At 53.4% G+C, this 15,538-nt stretch overlaps 1 protein-coding gene across 1 annotated transcript in view; it reads left to right on the top strand.

Moving 5' to 3' along the window:
- The first annotated feature begins 139 nt into the window (after positions 1-139).
- The window catches only part of LOC149331097 (uncharacterized), a 32,992-nt gene continuing 17,593 nt past the window's right edge, over positions 140-15,538 (top strand). The window contains exon 1 of the mRNA XM_089555867.1: positions 140-214. Coding sequence (XP_089411993.1) covers positions 140-214 — 75 coding nt within the window. The remainder of the gene's footprint in view (positions 215-15,538) is intronic.

Below are 15,538 nucleotides of genomic sequence, written 5' to 3'. Positions count from 1 at the left end.
GGGACGGTGTGGGTAGCAGCGGTACGCTATTTGTTCGAAGTAGATAGTTCGTGGGACGGTGCGGCCTTCAAACGTAACCAGGACAGTGTTTGTGGATCCCATCATTCGTACACCGATAATAGTGTGGGTCCGGGAAGAGATGCCAGCCAGGAGTTGGGAGTGGGTGAGCCCGCTGCGGTCGATCCGGAATATTCCGCGGGCTGAGTTTGCGGGGGTGAGTTCGTACGGGGTTAGATGGTGAGTAGTGGAACTAGGAAGCGATGAGACGCCGGGGCCCGATGAGCCGCCGAAGACCGCTGAGACGCTGGAGACTGATGAAACGCCGAGAAGGCGTGGTCGTACAGGTCGTACAGGTCGTACAAGGGTGGTCGTACAGGTCGGACAGAGGGCTTGGGTGGAAGGGCATTGGAACTGTCTGTGCCCATACTGAAGGCAGCGAAGGCAGCACAATGCCCGGGGACGGTGTGGGTAGCAGCGGTACGCTATTTGTTCGAAGTAGATAGTTCGTGGGACGGTGCGGCCTTCAAACGTAACCAGGACAGTGTTTGTGGATCCCATCATTCGTACACCGATAATAGTGTGGGTCCGGGAAGAGATGCCAGCCAGGAGTTGGGAGTGGGTGAGCCCGCTGCGGTCGATCCGGAATATTCCGCGGGCTGAGTTTGCGGGGGTGAGTTCGTACGGGGTTAGATGGTGAGTAGTGGAGCTAGGAAGCGATGAGACGCCGGGGCCCGATGAGCCGCCGAAGACCGCTGAGACGCTGGAGACTGATGAAACGCCGAGAAGGCGTTTCGCAGTGTCGTTGGAGTTAGTCCGAAGAATTATAAGCATTTGGTCCAAACGGGTGTGGACAGTAATTTCGGCGCGTGCGTGGTCAGCGAGGTGTGCGACAGTCGTGATAAGGTGGAAGATATGACTCACCGGTGCAGCTATGAGTGAGGCAGGGAGATGAAAGCCAATTGAGATGAGCGTGTGTCGATGGCGGGGTGGCTCGGGAAGCTTGCGGGTTCTACGGCCGTGCATAACCGTGGTGAATGGGGTAGGGTCATCAACGTCTTGAAGTGGAGTCATCTTGGGCAGCAATGCAGGAGTAGGCAAGGCTTGTGGTGAGGCTGGAAACGTGACCGGCTCAACGCCGTCTTCGGCGAGTTCCATCACCTGCATAGGTTGTGGCGTGGCGGACGCGCCGTCGGTGATAGGCTTACCGTGGCGTCTGCTGCTTCATACTTTCAAAAGAGCGCTCCGTGGTGAAAAAAGGTCTGATTCCGTAAGTATTAGTGTTGGGTGAAAGCTGCGAACTTGCCGGGAACGATGTAGAACATATTTTGGGGCGATAGGCAAAAATTCCAGCCAGTTGGGGCAGATGAGAGGGAGCTCGATGTGAGGCGGTCTGCATCTGCTAGGCCATGAGATGTAGAGAGGAATGTAATTTTCAATCGAAGATATTTTTGGTGTTAATGAAGCTAGGGAAAAAAAATCTAGCGGTGCGGTGACGAGTGAGAAATAGTTTTCACTGATCTTTTTTTCTTAGCCTCAGTGAAAACAGTTTCGATTTTTTTAAATGCTATGCATGAGTCCTGCGTCTCTTAAAGGTGCAGACACTGGCGGTCTTCGGGGGGTCTACTAGGGCTAGTCGATGAGTATAAGGGGCCTACTTACGTTCGGATACGGCATGAAGGCGATGGCAGTGCTGAGGAGGCGCTGAATGCTCTGGGTGAGGTCATCGGCGCGGCGAGCCCGGTAGAAGGACAACCCGATGTCATCCATGAGTTCGTTGACGTCGAACCGGACTTTGCTTCTGGAAATCCCTTTTGCCTATCGGAGAGGCCATGGCCTAAGATGAAGCTTAACTGTGGGCGATATGCTTTTCAATGCAAAAAAACACTGATCCGAGTACAAACGAAAGGAAGCAGACGATCGCTTAAGCGGGAGGCATTAAAAGTGCACTAAAGAGTAATCTGAACTCGTCTTTTTACCGCGAGAACTCGATCTTCACGTTCCAAGCATTCTTATAAACTTCGAATTATTGTCCTGTGCGGCCGATTTACCAAATTTAAATCGAAATTAAATGTCGTGTTTAAACAAATCGGGGAGTGATAGAGAAAAAAAATTAGCGCCGCGTACCATTCCCCTCAACGCTGGCCAGCCCACCTTCCGACGGCGTGGATCGTCAGGCTCCTGCATCGACGTTGGGTTCGCGTCCAGCGGCATCGAGGCGACCTGGCGTCGTGCACCATCACTCTGGGGCTCGGATCACTTCTCCATCACCATAGAGCCCACTGCTAAAGAGGCGCGCCCCATGCGTACGTACGCAATCGTGAATTGGGGCCGCTTCCGCCAAGAGGTGGACACCGCCGCTGCGTCCGGCGCCGATTACTTCACCAGTCTTGTCCGGAGTGCCCTCGCAGCCACGCGTCGCGCAGAGGTGCGGGCAGGTCAGCCAACACCCGACAATAAGCCGCTCGATCTGCGCGACAAAAGGGACAAGGCGGAGCGCAGGGCGCGACGGACGGACAAGCCAGAAGACTGGACAGTCTACAATCGGCTGGATGCAGCGGCAAGGCGTCACTCCAACAAGCTCTATCGACGGCAGTGGGCTTCTCTCTGCAACACGATGGAGAAGGATCGCAGCTCGCGGCGGCTCTTCACCACCCTGCGGCGCATCACTACACCTCAGGCGAACCCTCCGCCCCTGGCCGCTCTCGCCATCTCGAGCGGCTAAACAAACCAACAGCTGGCTGAGCAGTTCGCTGACCGATTTGCGCCACAGCGTCCCGCGAGCAGTGCAGTGACGACATCGGGCCCCAGTTTTGACGCCAGGTACTCTTCCCCCGCCCCGGATGACGGCCCGTGCAACGCGCTCTTCACAGCGGCGGAACTGAACGACGCGCTGCACCACTGCACCCGCCGCTCATCGCCCGGGCCAGACGGGGTTACGTACCAGATGCTGCGCAACCTGGACGCGGAACAACGTCAAGTCCTCCTGCGGCAGCTCAACCTGGTGTGGGAACGCGGGGTGCTACCTGAGGAGTGGCGCACAGCGGTCGTCTGCCCGATACCGAAGCCAGGCCGCCCACCCAGGGAGCGCAGTGGATACCGGCCAGTGGCGCTAACGTCGGCGGCATGCAAGCTGATGGAGCATATGGCGCTCCAACGCCTGCATGCGCAGGCCGCGGAGGCGGACTTGTTCGACGAGCGTCAGACAGGGTTTCGCGGGATGCGCTGCGCGGCAGATTCAATCGCGGACGTTGTCTCCGCACTCGAGCACGCCGTGGCCGCGCGGCAGGTAGCACTGCTCTTGCTGCTCGACGTGTCGAGTGCATTTGACAACGTCCACCGTGCGGTAATTCTCGCGAGGCTGGAAGAGGCGGGCGTGGCCGGTCGTCTGTTGCGTTATGTGCAGGGGTTCCTCAACGCACGCACTATTCGCGTGCGCGTGGGAGCGGCTCTCTCTCAGCCCCGCCCGGTGGATCTAGGCGTGCCGCAGGGGTCGGTGTTGTCCCCGTTCCTGTTCAATGTGGCGATGTCGGCGGTGCCGGGCTGTCTGCCCACAGGCAACCGGCACCGCGTGTACATCTCCATATACGCGGACGACATCGCTCTGTGGTGCTTGGGACCTCCGGGCGAGGCTTCCCGCGTGAGAGACTGTCTCCAGGGGTCCCTTGACGCTATCGGCGACCTGTTGCGGGGCCTCGGCCTGGCGCTTTGCGCGGAGAAGACTGCAGCCATGGCCTGCGGAGCTCGCAGATGCGCCCGCCTGGCGCCGCTGACGTTGGCTGGGACGCCGCTGCCGTGGAAGAGCTCCGTGCGGTACCTCGGCCTGGAAATCGACCAGCGCCTCTCCTTCCGCCCCGCGGCGACCAGGGCCTGCCAGCAGATGAAGAGGACTACAGCCGCTGTGCACAAGCTCACCGCCCGGGGCCAGGGGATTTCTCAGCAGGCTGCGCTGCGCCTCTACAACGCCGCAGCCTTAGGGGCGATACTCTACGCGCTGCCCCTCGTCACGGTGCGCAAACCATCATGGAAGGCACTGGAGGTGCAGCATCGCAAAGCGCTGCGGACCTGCCTCGGTCTACCCGGAAACTCGCAATGCGAGGCAACACTGGCCGAGGCGGGCGCGTGGCCGCTGCAGCTACAGGCCACGCAGCGCTCGCTGCATCACATTGACCGCCTTCACCGCGCACCAGACGGCGCGGAACTCCTGCAGCGCCTTCGTCACTACCCGCGCTCAAGAATGGGCGCGGCACTGCAGGAATATGACCAGCTGACGCGCGCCACGCCCCCCTACGGCCTCTGCTCCCCCTGGCCCCTCACGACGGAGGTACAGCGAGAGATCGTTGGCATCGCGGGAAAGCGCAGCACACCACTATGTGCGGTGCAGCAGCTAGCTGGAGCCGTCATCTACGAGCAACTGCGTGACCATCTGCTTGTGTTCACTGACGGCTCCGTGGTGAGCGAAAACTGCTCGCTCGCCGCAGCGGCCACCATCCCCGCCCTGCAGCTGCACCGCCAGCACAGTGGCTTACCTGGGCTCTTCGACCACGGCGGAGCTACTGGGTCTTCGCCTGGGCTTGGACCTGGTGCTCACCCTTACTCCGCCGCCACCCAGGTGTGCTCTGCTGTGTGATTCCCGTGCCGCCCTCAGCCGCCTGCAGACTCCCGGCCGTGGCACCCCGTTGCTGTGCGCGTTACGCGAGCGCATTGAGCGCCTCGCGGAGCGCAGATGCAGTATTCGCGTGCAGTGGGTGCCCGGTCACTGCGGCATCCGCGGCAACGAGCGAGCCGACGAGCTCGCCACCGCCGCACATCAGCTTCCTCCCAGCGACGAACCGCTCGCCCTGGAAGACGTGCGTGCGGTGATCTACGACCACCTCCGCCAGCAACACCCGGACCCTCGCATCGCGCGAGGAGAGCGCATTTCTCTCGTCGGCGCGCGCTCACTGTCGCGCCTCCAGCGGGCGATGATCATCCGAGTGCGCGACGGCTGCGTGTGGCCCGGGGAAAGACGGGTGCGCCACGGACTTTCGTCGAGCGACGCGTGCGCTGACTGCGGCGCAGTGGAGACATTGGAGTACATGCTCCTTCGTTGTACCGCTTCTGCAGTGCCGCGTCGCGAGATGCTCGCGGCCTACAGGGCGCTGGGAATCATCCCGGACAGTCTCGAAGCGCTCCTGTGGCCGCGCGGCAGTGCGCGCACCTGTGACAGAACAATGGTGAGCCTCTGTGCGTTCATCGAGCAGGCGGACTTGACTCCCCGCTTGCTCTACGCCATGTAGTGCACGCGTGACACGTACGCTCCGTGGGTGCTACCTCGGACGGTATACGCGGCCGGGCGCCCTATCCCGGCCGCTAGTGCAGTGTGCCGCGCGCGCGACTAGTCCGAGACAGGACGCTACGTGCGCGCGGCTATGTACATACAGTTTACTTCTTGTGTAAGTGATTGTGCGCAGTGGCCGCTCGCGCGCACTTATTTTCGGACAATGCTTGGACATTAGCGCGCGAGCGGCGCGAACTTGATTACTTTTGTATTTTGTAAATAGTGTACAAAGCTCTCCCCTGTCCTTTCTTGTATGTCGCTCCCCTCTACACTTCTCCTCACTATCCTCTCCCTTTCCCTTTCGTTTCCGCCGGCTGCAGCTCGGGTGCTTAAGATATTAGATAGCAATTGCCGCGGCCGGCAACACTCTTTTGCTTCACTTTTTATTATTATTTTTTTAAATAAACCACTACCACCAGACTGCTTGCAACGAAAGCTAGCGACTGAGTGACGGAGCGCTGACAACAGTGCTGGAATGGCCAAAATATGTTTTTTTTAAAGCTTTTGGAGAACAAAATGGGCGTTCTGGGGCAACTATGGAACGGAAAATGTGCATTCTGATGCAGCTGTGAAGTAGAAATATCGCCATTTTGTTGCAGTAATACCAGTATTGTGGAGCTCCAACACAAAAAAATATTTATTAAAACAACCCCTCATGCTGAGAAGTACTGGTGTGGTTGAAAGTTTTGTTGCTCCTCAACCAACTATCCCATTTACCTCATCCTTCACAGTTTAGATACCTTCCCGACCATGTTGTTAATGGTAGCAACTGTCAGGCTTTTAGGGCTCCGCTCTCTGATTATCGCAGCAAAGTCTTGTCCCGTTGTCTCGAAAAAGTTCTGTGCCGCTTATGGAACGTTTATGGAATAAGTGAACACCCGGCACATACCATCACTCTAACTAAAGAGTCTGGAGAAGAAGCTGATGACATTGAGTGCGCTGACATTTTTAATAACGCCTTTTCATCTGTGTTCACTAATGAGATTCACCCACCAACTGCAACTTTCGCCGTCAATATAGAGTCCAGCATGCCTGCTATCGCGTTTTCTGAAGCCGGCATTTCCTCGCTCATTGAACACCTTAAAACTTCATCATCGGCCGGCGTCGACGAAATTAACTCCAAAATACTGCGCAACACTAAGAATATTTCTGCAATGTACTTATTGTTATTGTTTTCACAGTCGCTTTCTACAGGTTCCATTCCGGATGACTGGAAAGTGGGAAAGGTCATTCCCGTCTTTAAGTCCGGTAACAAAGTTTCTCCTTTAAATTACCGTCCGATATCATTAACCAGCATACCTTGCAAAATCATGGAACACGTCATCTATTCTCAAATCATGGACTTTCTTGACGCTAACAACTTCTTTCATCCCTCATAACACGGGTTTCGCAAGGGTTTGTCATGTGAAACTCAACTGGCCGTCTTTCTTCATGACGTTCACTCTAACCTCGACCTAAATTTACAAACTGACGCTATTTTTCTAGATTTTGCTAAAGCATTTGATAAAGTTCCCCACAGGCGTTTACTGCTAAAACTAACCATGCTAAAACTGCATCCTAACGTCTTATTGTGGATCGAAGAATTCCTTTCTAACCGCTCCCAGTTTGTTCTCGTTAACAGCCAGAGTTCCAACCCTCTTCCAGTAACATCAGGCGTACCCCAAGGTTCTGTACTTGCTCCCCTCCTATTCTTAATCTATATAAACGACTTACCCTCAAACCTGGTTTGCAATGTTCGTCTGTTTGCAGACGACTGCGTTATTTACCACACGATTTCTAACACCTTTGACCAATCACAGCTCCAAAACGACATTGACACAGTGCATGCCTGGTGCGATGACTGGCTAATGTCGCTTAATCCTAATAAATGTAAACTTGTATCTTTTCACCGCCGGCGTAACCCCCATATTTTCCCTTACTCCGTTGCTAACGTTCCACTAGAATCTGTATACTCATACAAGTACCTAGGTGTCACCTTGTGCCAGGATCTCTCCTGGCGCTCTCATGTAACGAACATCGTCGCATCAGCTAACCGGTCATTGGGTTTTTTGAAACGTCATCTACGGCACGCCCCTCAAAGTATTAAACTTCTCGCCTACCAATCACTCATTCGACCAAAACTAGAATACGCATCTGCTATCTGGAGCCCGCAACAAGCATATCTCATCAGTTCACTAGAATCTGTCCAAAATCGCTCCACGAGGTTCATTCATTCTGCCTATTCATACGACATTAGTGTATCGTCACTTAAACGACAATCAGGTTTATCAACTCTTGCCCATCGTCGTCGCATTGCTTCTCTTAGTCTGTTTCATAAGTTTTTTTACAGTTCCCTCGGACAACCACCCTACATCACACCGTCCGCTCGCATATCTCATCGCACCGGCCATCCACTGCAAGTGTCATGCCAACGCGCCCGCACCGTCACTTTTTCCGCATCCTTTTTTCTTCGCACTGCTAAAGACTGGAATGGCCTTCCCCACGACGTTGATGCCATCACCTGCCAATCAAGTTTTGTGAACAATTTAAATATGCATTTCATAAATATCATGTAAGCAATCATATTCAACCTATATTTGTACTCCCACCCCTTATGTAATACCCCCAAAGTGGGGTCTTTAAGGTAATAAAGTGAAGTGAAGTGAAGTTTAGTCATGTCTTATGTGATGTGTATACTTGCAGTAATTTTTGACAAATCATCGCTCGAAGTCGCACGAAGAAGGCACAGAGCCCTGTTAGCCGCGACCCGACTTTTCCTTTTCTTGCACGCCAACAAAGGGAGCACGGAGGGCAGCCGCACAGTCAGCCCGCCTTGAACACGCTGGGTGAGAAAAGAAAAAATAAACGCAGTACGGCTGGTTTCTTGACACACAGGCTGAGGACACGTGGTTTCCGAAGCTTCCACCAATTACGTGGCCGCAGAAAGGTCTTGCTCCACATGGCAGTGGAACAACAGCGACCTGATGCGATCAAAGTTTTTTTTTTTTTTTTTTACCCGATGGTGAGGCTTCTTAGTGTGCACCTAGGTCCGTCTGTATGTCTGGAGTTTTCTTGACCTTAAATAAAATTAACTAAACGAAAGTACCTTACGGACCGAGTGGGTTGCGAATCCGGACGGCGCGATTAGATTAGTTTTGCTGGCCACTGCATCAGACCACTACATCACTGCCTTTTGTTCTATGTACATGAACCGTGTTCAAACCATATGGAAAACAGTAGCAGATCGACATGACACGTAATACGACACACCTCAGCAGCACAGCACTCGCTCTTACATCACCGCAGCCGAACATCCCGTGTCCTAAACTACCCGTCTCTCGCGCTGTGCTTTGGGTATCTTCTTCATCAACTTGCAGCCGTGATCAGTGGATTCGAATATCGAAACCGCAGTGCTAACACACCTAATTCGCATTTGCCGTAGCCACGACAAATGGACCAAAATTTGTTTTTGTGCCACTCTTTGTGCCTTGCACTGCTCTCTTCACAAAGCTGGTGGCAGTCCTGCGTAACCAGGACGTCAGAGAATGCAACTGATTCTCTCCAAAAACTCTGATGGGATTTTTGGGAAATGTTTGACCGCTTCAGTCAGGAGTGGCACTTTAGCAGCTGTAAGGGTTTTTTTTTTTTTTTTTACGTGAGCCGGCAAGCATGCGTTCATGCATGAGACCTTTCAGGACCGGTTTGGCAGACGCGCCAGCTTTGTCATTCTGCAACGTCGGAAGTAAAAAAAAACAGCGCACTTTAGAAGAAAGCTCGGCCTGCGCTCCACGGCTCAAGGAAAAGTAAAAGGGGAAAAAGAGAAAGGCGCACACAAAGGTACAGCAGGAGACAGCACCCTCTCCCTACTGCCCTTTGCTCTCTCCTCCCACTCACCCCCGCAACCGGTCACCTACGTACCTCTTGAAAATAACGCCCATTTCTGCCTGTGTTCGTCATCCATTTAATTCTGGGAATCTTGTGTCGCGTTGTCATAGCCTTTCTGAGAGGAACATATTGTCAAAGAGTTGTGTCGGAAGGGTAGCGTGAAATTCAAGCAAGTTTAGGTTGAAAGCGATGCCCAATTCTTCCTTATTTATTTTAAAATCAGCGATAGCAGTGCTTTTAGCATGCGGTTCGCGGGCGGTTCGGTTGTTCGATTCCCAGTGCCCCCCGGGTACCTATCGCTTTCCAATGCATACAAATTTTTTCGTGGTTTCTCTGAGGTGAATTGACTCGAAAAACGTCTTTCACCTAACCTTATGTAGAAGAAAACACTGTTCCACGGCGCTCTTTGGTGCAAGGCGGCCCTTGCACCATTAAAACTTGACAACAAAAGAAAACATCCTTATGGGAAAAAACGCAACGAAAACAATTCTACGCGTAGGCTAAGTACACGCCAGGAGCAAAAACGCGTATGCAATCTGTACGTAAAAGGCGTCAGCAAAACCTTGGCCAGCATTCGCGGAAAGGAAGCGGTGGAAACTGGGTACCAGCCGGACATCATTATCAGGCGCCTCCTCCCCTGTCCCGAAGACCCGTCGTCTTACTGAAAAGATGCAAGGCGTGGTACGCAAAAACCCTGCTCGGGTGCATGGCGTCTAGAGCGGAGTTTACTTGAAGGGGTTTAGTTGAGGAATTCAGTTGAAAACCGGTTACTGGTTTCATGTAAACACCGCACAGTCGGTTCCGGGAGTCGAGGAAGTGAGTCCAGTCAACTCCGCTGCAGGGGGGGAAGGGGGGGGGGGGGGGTTGACTCTCGCTCAATCCCAACGGAAGATAGCACGTAAACCGGATAGAGACGAAGAGTCGGGTTAGTGGAAGTGGAGAGCATAAATTACGATCCTGTTTTTACGCTTGCGCCATCGCGCCTGCGAGACAGCGGTGCCGTGCCGCAATCTTGGAGGCTGCCACTGCCCTCACCCGCTGCGCTGCTCGACGCTTGGTGTCGCTGCAGTTGAACCGGTCTCGACTCGCTAAAATCTAGTTCATGTAAACGCGCAATCGTCGAGTCGGGCTGACCTTACACAACTTGACCCCCCGATTCGATCTACCGCAGTCCGGTTCATGTAAACGAGGCTTAGGCTGGGGACACCAACAATATGACGGAAAGAGTGAAGCAGCACAAAGCTTATGTCAAGCAAATGAACAGAAGCGCAGTGGCCGTACTTCCCAGCCATGCCACCACAGGGGTGACTTTGACGGCACTATTGTGGTGGAAACCGAACCAAAGTGCGCAGAAGCCTTCTACCTGAGTCATGACGGAGGAGAATGTTGAATGTTTTCTGGGAACCACTCCCTTTTCCTACATCCACGGTTTAAGCTCCGTGACCCTGCGGTCGACCTTATGTGGGCTTAAAAAAGGCTCCGCAACGCGCCCGCAGTCGCACCTTCAAGAAGTAGTAGTAATCGTTTACTGACAAAAAAATACAAAAAGGAAGCACGAGAGCTGCAGCCGGTGGAATTCACGGAATTCAGAGCCGGCGGAAGTCACAGGGAGAGGATAGCGAGGAAAAGTACGGTGGAAAGCGACCGGCAGAAAAGACGGGGAAGCTTTGTACACAATTCACAAAATACAAAAAAGTATCAAGTTCGCGCCGCTTGCAAGCTAGTGCCTAAGCATTGTTGTACACATTTACAACGCGCGTAAATTAACTGCATATTCTAGGCCGCGTGCACGTAGCGTCCTGTCGCTAATGGACAGCGCGAGCGGCGCATTGCGCAAGTGGCCCGGATGGAGCGCCCAGGTGCCGCCTTAAAGCAGAAACAGAGCCGGCTTTGAAACGTCGTGTTATCCTACAAGAACTTATTTGGCTGGCGTTTACTTCTCAAATCAATGCAAATTATAGTCATAAAATTTTAATTGGATTTGCCTCTGGGTTGCAGCTTTGGGAAAAGGCGTAGCTTCCTACACAGCAAATGGCAGATTTGTCAGAATAGCTCACAACATGCCGTTCTATGAGCTCTTCGTTATCGCTTCATAGTTTGCACACACTTTTGACATGAACGCGGAAATTAGCAGCGGTTACGGCAATGGCAAAGCCCTTAGCTACGGCGAATGATCGAATAACTGGAGGCACTTTAACAACCTAGAAGAAATGCTGTGAATTACCACACTACGAATTGTTACACTGGACAAAGTGCCTAATGAGGTAGTGAAACAGGCACGAAACGGAGCACCAGGTTTCTTGCATAGAATCCTGCAGTACTTGCAACGTACAAGCTTATGGGCGTCTATATATGTACAGATGACAGGAGTACAGCAAGAAGCCAAACGAATTCGGCTTGATTGGGCTTGTACCCTTACAGAAATAGCTTTATATTCAATAAAGAGACTACAGAGGTACACTGATTTCAACGCATCCCTGCTGCATTTTGACCGCATCGCCTAAACTTTCGAAGAGCTGAACGCTATTGAGCTTTAAGATGTAGCGATGAATGGGCTAATACCTAAGTTTCGTGGCTTTGTATAGTTAATGCGCACGCGTTTCCACTATCACTCATCCTCAAGTAGCCACTGTATGCGTATGCAATAGTAAATGTGTCTGTAAAGCTCCGGAGTTTGCTTATAATCCTCTATAATACCCATACATGGCGAGCACTTTCTTGTAGCGGCCCATGTTTGTGTGCCTACATCCGATTGGGACACCTTTAATAAAAGCGCGCATTCACAAGGCGTGACTTGATCTACTTAAAGCAAGCAAAAAAAGCGTAGACGTGCGCCTAGCCAAACGCACCAAGAGAGGGCGCCACACGTTTCTTGCCGATGCTGAGGATGCATGATGAATAGAAAAATAGCCAGGGAAAAATTCTGCCTCTTTAAAATGTAAAATACTTTACATCTATTAAAAGATGGGACATTTCGCTACCTACAGCTCCTAGAGCAGTCCGATATATTGTAAATCATGGCAGCGGTGAGTGATCAAGTGAGGACAAGTGGGGTTTTTTTCGCGACCTCGTCATAGGCATCATGCGACCATATCTCATCGCGTATGGTAAACGCAATATTTAAGCCACAGTGATGAATCTTTATTAAAAGAAACTTTATGAGGTATTTAACCCCTCAGGGTCAGAGCTCGCTTGTAACTGTTATGTGTGACGAGATATTGATTTTTTATTTTTCATCGCCATTCAGTTACGCGCCGCCGCGCCGCCGGCTGTCGCGAGATGGCGCGACCGGTTTTCCGAGGCGCATGGGCCGGAATCCTGGGGATGTGCGACACATTATCGGTAATCCCAGGTCCATTGCTTGAAGAGCGTGAGCCGGGTGGTGCTGAGTTGTTGCTGGACTGGTCCTGGTGGGTCAGTCGGTCCCCGCTGCTCGATGGACCTCTGCTGCCGGACCGGTTCCGAAGCCTGGTCTTGACCGGTGGTTGACTTCTCCTGTCTTGGGCTTGGTTTTTTGTGATGTTCGGTACTTGTACTTGCACTGATTCGACCCCATGGGATGTGGACCTTCGCAGACCGTGCACTTGGGTTGGCAGTCGTGGGATTCTGGAACATCTTGCTGACCGCACTGCGGACATCTTGACTTCGAAGGGCAAAGGCAAACATCCGCCCGGTGTCCAAGTTTCCAGCACAGTGCGCAGGCTGGCGTTGTTTTCTTGTATAGGCGTACTGGAACCGCTTCACCGTAGTAGAAGACGTGAAACGGAACCTTTCTTCCTTCAAACGTGATGGCCGCCACGTTGAAGGAACCTAATTTTCTCACGCTCACCACTGGTGCATCCGGGGAGCGAAGCGCGTTCGTGATGTCTTCGTTGGAAACCCTCGGGTCCACTTGTATTACTCCTTTGCAAGTGTCGTCGGAGGGGCGGAGGTAGGAGTACACTGCCTGTGCCTTGTCCCCAAGCTGAATTTCGTGAATTGCCAGGATCTTTCTGATTATTTGGGCGTCTCGCACCCCGACGACGATGATGTTTTGTTCCCATATGGGCCAAACGCTGAGCTCGGCTGAGCCCTTGTCGTTTCCGACCGCGTTGCTTCCCCTGAATTTGCTGAGATCCAGCGTTCCTTTAGGTTTCATTATGATCACTCCATCTTGCTTGTCCAGACGCGGCTGCGGAGGACGCTTCCAACGCTTGACTTGCGTGCGGGGCGTCTGCTGCAGCGGCGTATCCCCTGCCGCGGTGACGCGTCCATCTGGCGTTCGACCTTTTTGCCGTGCCGAGTGGTTGTCACGGGCTGATGCGCGTTCCCACTCTTCTATCTTGCGTTGGATAATCGCCTCCGTAACCTTGTCGAAAACTGGGGTTTTCGCCTGCGGCATGGTGACAATCTGCATCCCCTCCGGGTCGTATCCCATCAGGGTCGTCATGGTTTGCGGCAGAATTTGCCCGCGGAGCCGCGGCGGGCAGCTGAGTCGTGGCCTAACTGTTAGGCTTAGCTACTCGCGCGATCCGCTTGGTCTTCAAATTCTCGAAGGATTTGAGAAAACGGTCCCACCTGAACAAGGGTGGGTGGTCTCCTCGTTGTTCTAGAAGTGTAGCCAGATGGTGTCGCAGCGCTTCGGCAAATGCTTCGGGAAAGGATCATAAAATTCGGCGGAGCCTACGTGAGAGACGTCCGCTCTTCCCGACTGCTGAGGCGCGTCCGAGAAGGTGAGGATCTGGGTCTTGGATTGGGTAACGAGAGCGAACGCGACGGCTACTGGACGTGAGCGCTGCAGAGATGCGCGACGTCCAATCGTCGTAGGATTGAAAGGAGTCGGGGGCGAGATTAGTGCGAAAAGCATGCCAGTCAGTGTGAATAACCGGATGACAGCGAGGGATGTGGGAAAGAGAGGCGGTGATGTGGATGAGAAAGTGGTCACTTAGAAGAGTTTCGGCTGTCACCTGCCAGTGAAAGGAAAGTGAACCCCGAGAGAAAGTGAGGTCGGGTGTCGTGGGGCGTTGTGAGGCAGTGCCCGCTCGAGTAGGAGAGCCAGGAGTATTAAGAAGGGTGAGGTGGCGTTCCTGGGACAGACAATGGAGGAGGCGGCCGGGTTTGAGGGTTTGTGGGTAGCCCCAGAGTGTGTGAGGGGCATTAAAGTCACCACCAAAGAGGAGATGGGAGGTAGAAGGAAGAGAGTGAAGGAATTTGCCCAGAGCAGAGAATAAAGAGGAAGTGACAGGGGGGTTGTAAAAAGACAAAAGGACGAGTGAGATGCGGGAAGATGGGTGGTAATAAACCACACCAACTAAATATTTAAGGAGGGTGGAGGGGATGTCAATTTGCTCTACGAGCACGTCACTGCGTACATAAATAGACGCAAGTGGTGTGGCCGTAGTGGCATGGTAGGCGCGGTAGCCTGGGACATTGCGGGCCGTCCGGGTCTCCTGGAGAAGGAGAAAATGAGGCAGAGAGGGGCGGGTGAGTAGATACTGGTGGAGGGGGGGCTTATTGTGGCAAAGATTTCGGCAGTTCCACTGCACAATCTCGAGGTCCTCGCCAAACGCCATTATGATAGTGGAGAGGAACGCGATGGTACGCGTTCCTTCTTTTTTGCCGGGGGCAGTGACTCATGGACGGATTGGAGCATAGATGTGAAGGATTCCAATTGCTTTGATTGTGCTTGGAGGGTGGTAAGAATCTGGAGAACCGAAGTTTCCAGCTGAACCAAGCGAGTGTGATGTGCCTGTGTGGTGGTTTCGACAAGGTCAGCCAAAGGGGCGACCTGGGCGCTGGAGGAGGGAGTGGTGAACGTGGCAAGGTGCTCATTTAGCTTGCTAAGCTGGGAGGTAAGAGAGGAAGTGGTTGTCTGGAGGGTTTGAGTCAAGGCATGTATCTGTTGTTGTAGATCGTGGGAAATGCGCTGCTGCTCTCGCTGCTGGCGTTCCAGCATTGCCAGCCGGAGGTCGAAGGAGCGGCTCTCGTCAATCAAGGATGGAGAGGGTGGTTTAGTGGAAGAGAGGGACGCTGGCACCGAGGATCCTTTAACTATGGCGGCGTAGGAGCCTGGTGGTGACGTGATCGGAGCTGATGGAGATTCATGATTAGAGGAGGAGGAGGAGGGGGTGGTGGGTTGAGTGGCCCGGCGCAAAGCTAGGCGTCGGAGGTATGCAGTTTTAGCACACTCGCGTTGTTTAGCAAGGAGAAAGGGGCAAGTGGGGTCGAGGGAGGGGTGGGTGTTCACCTTGCAATGAACGCACCAGGGCTGGGCACACACATGAGCGGAAGGGTCAGCGGGTAGAGGAGCAGCACAGCGACGGCACTTGGCCGGAACGCTGTGCTGGGGGCATTGGTGGGCGCGGTGGCCTAGAGTGA

This window comes from Amblyomma mixtum, chromosome 8, assembly GCF_055824585.1.
Source record: "Amblyomma mixtum isolate Tamu chromosome 8, ASM5582458v1, whole genome shotgun sequence".
In the NCBI taxonomy this organism is placed as follows: domain Eukaryota; kingdom Metazoa; phylum Arthropoda; class Arachnida; order Ixodida; family Ixodidae; genus Amblyomma; species Amblyomma mixtum.
This window is presented reverse-complemented; position numbering and strand designations above follow the sequence as displayed.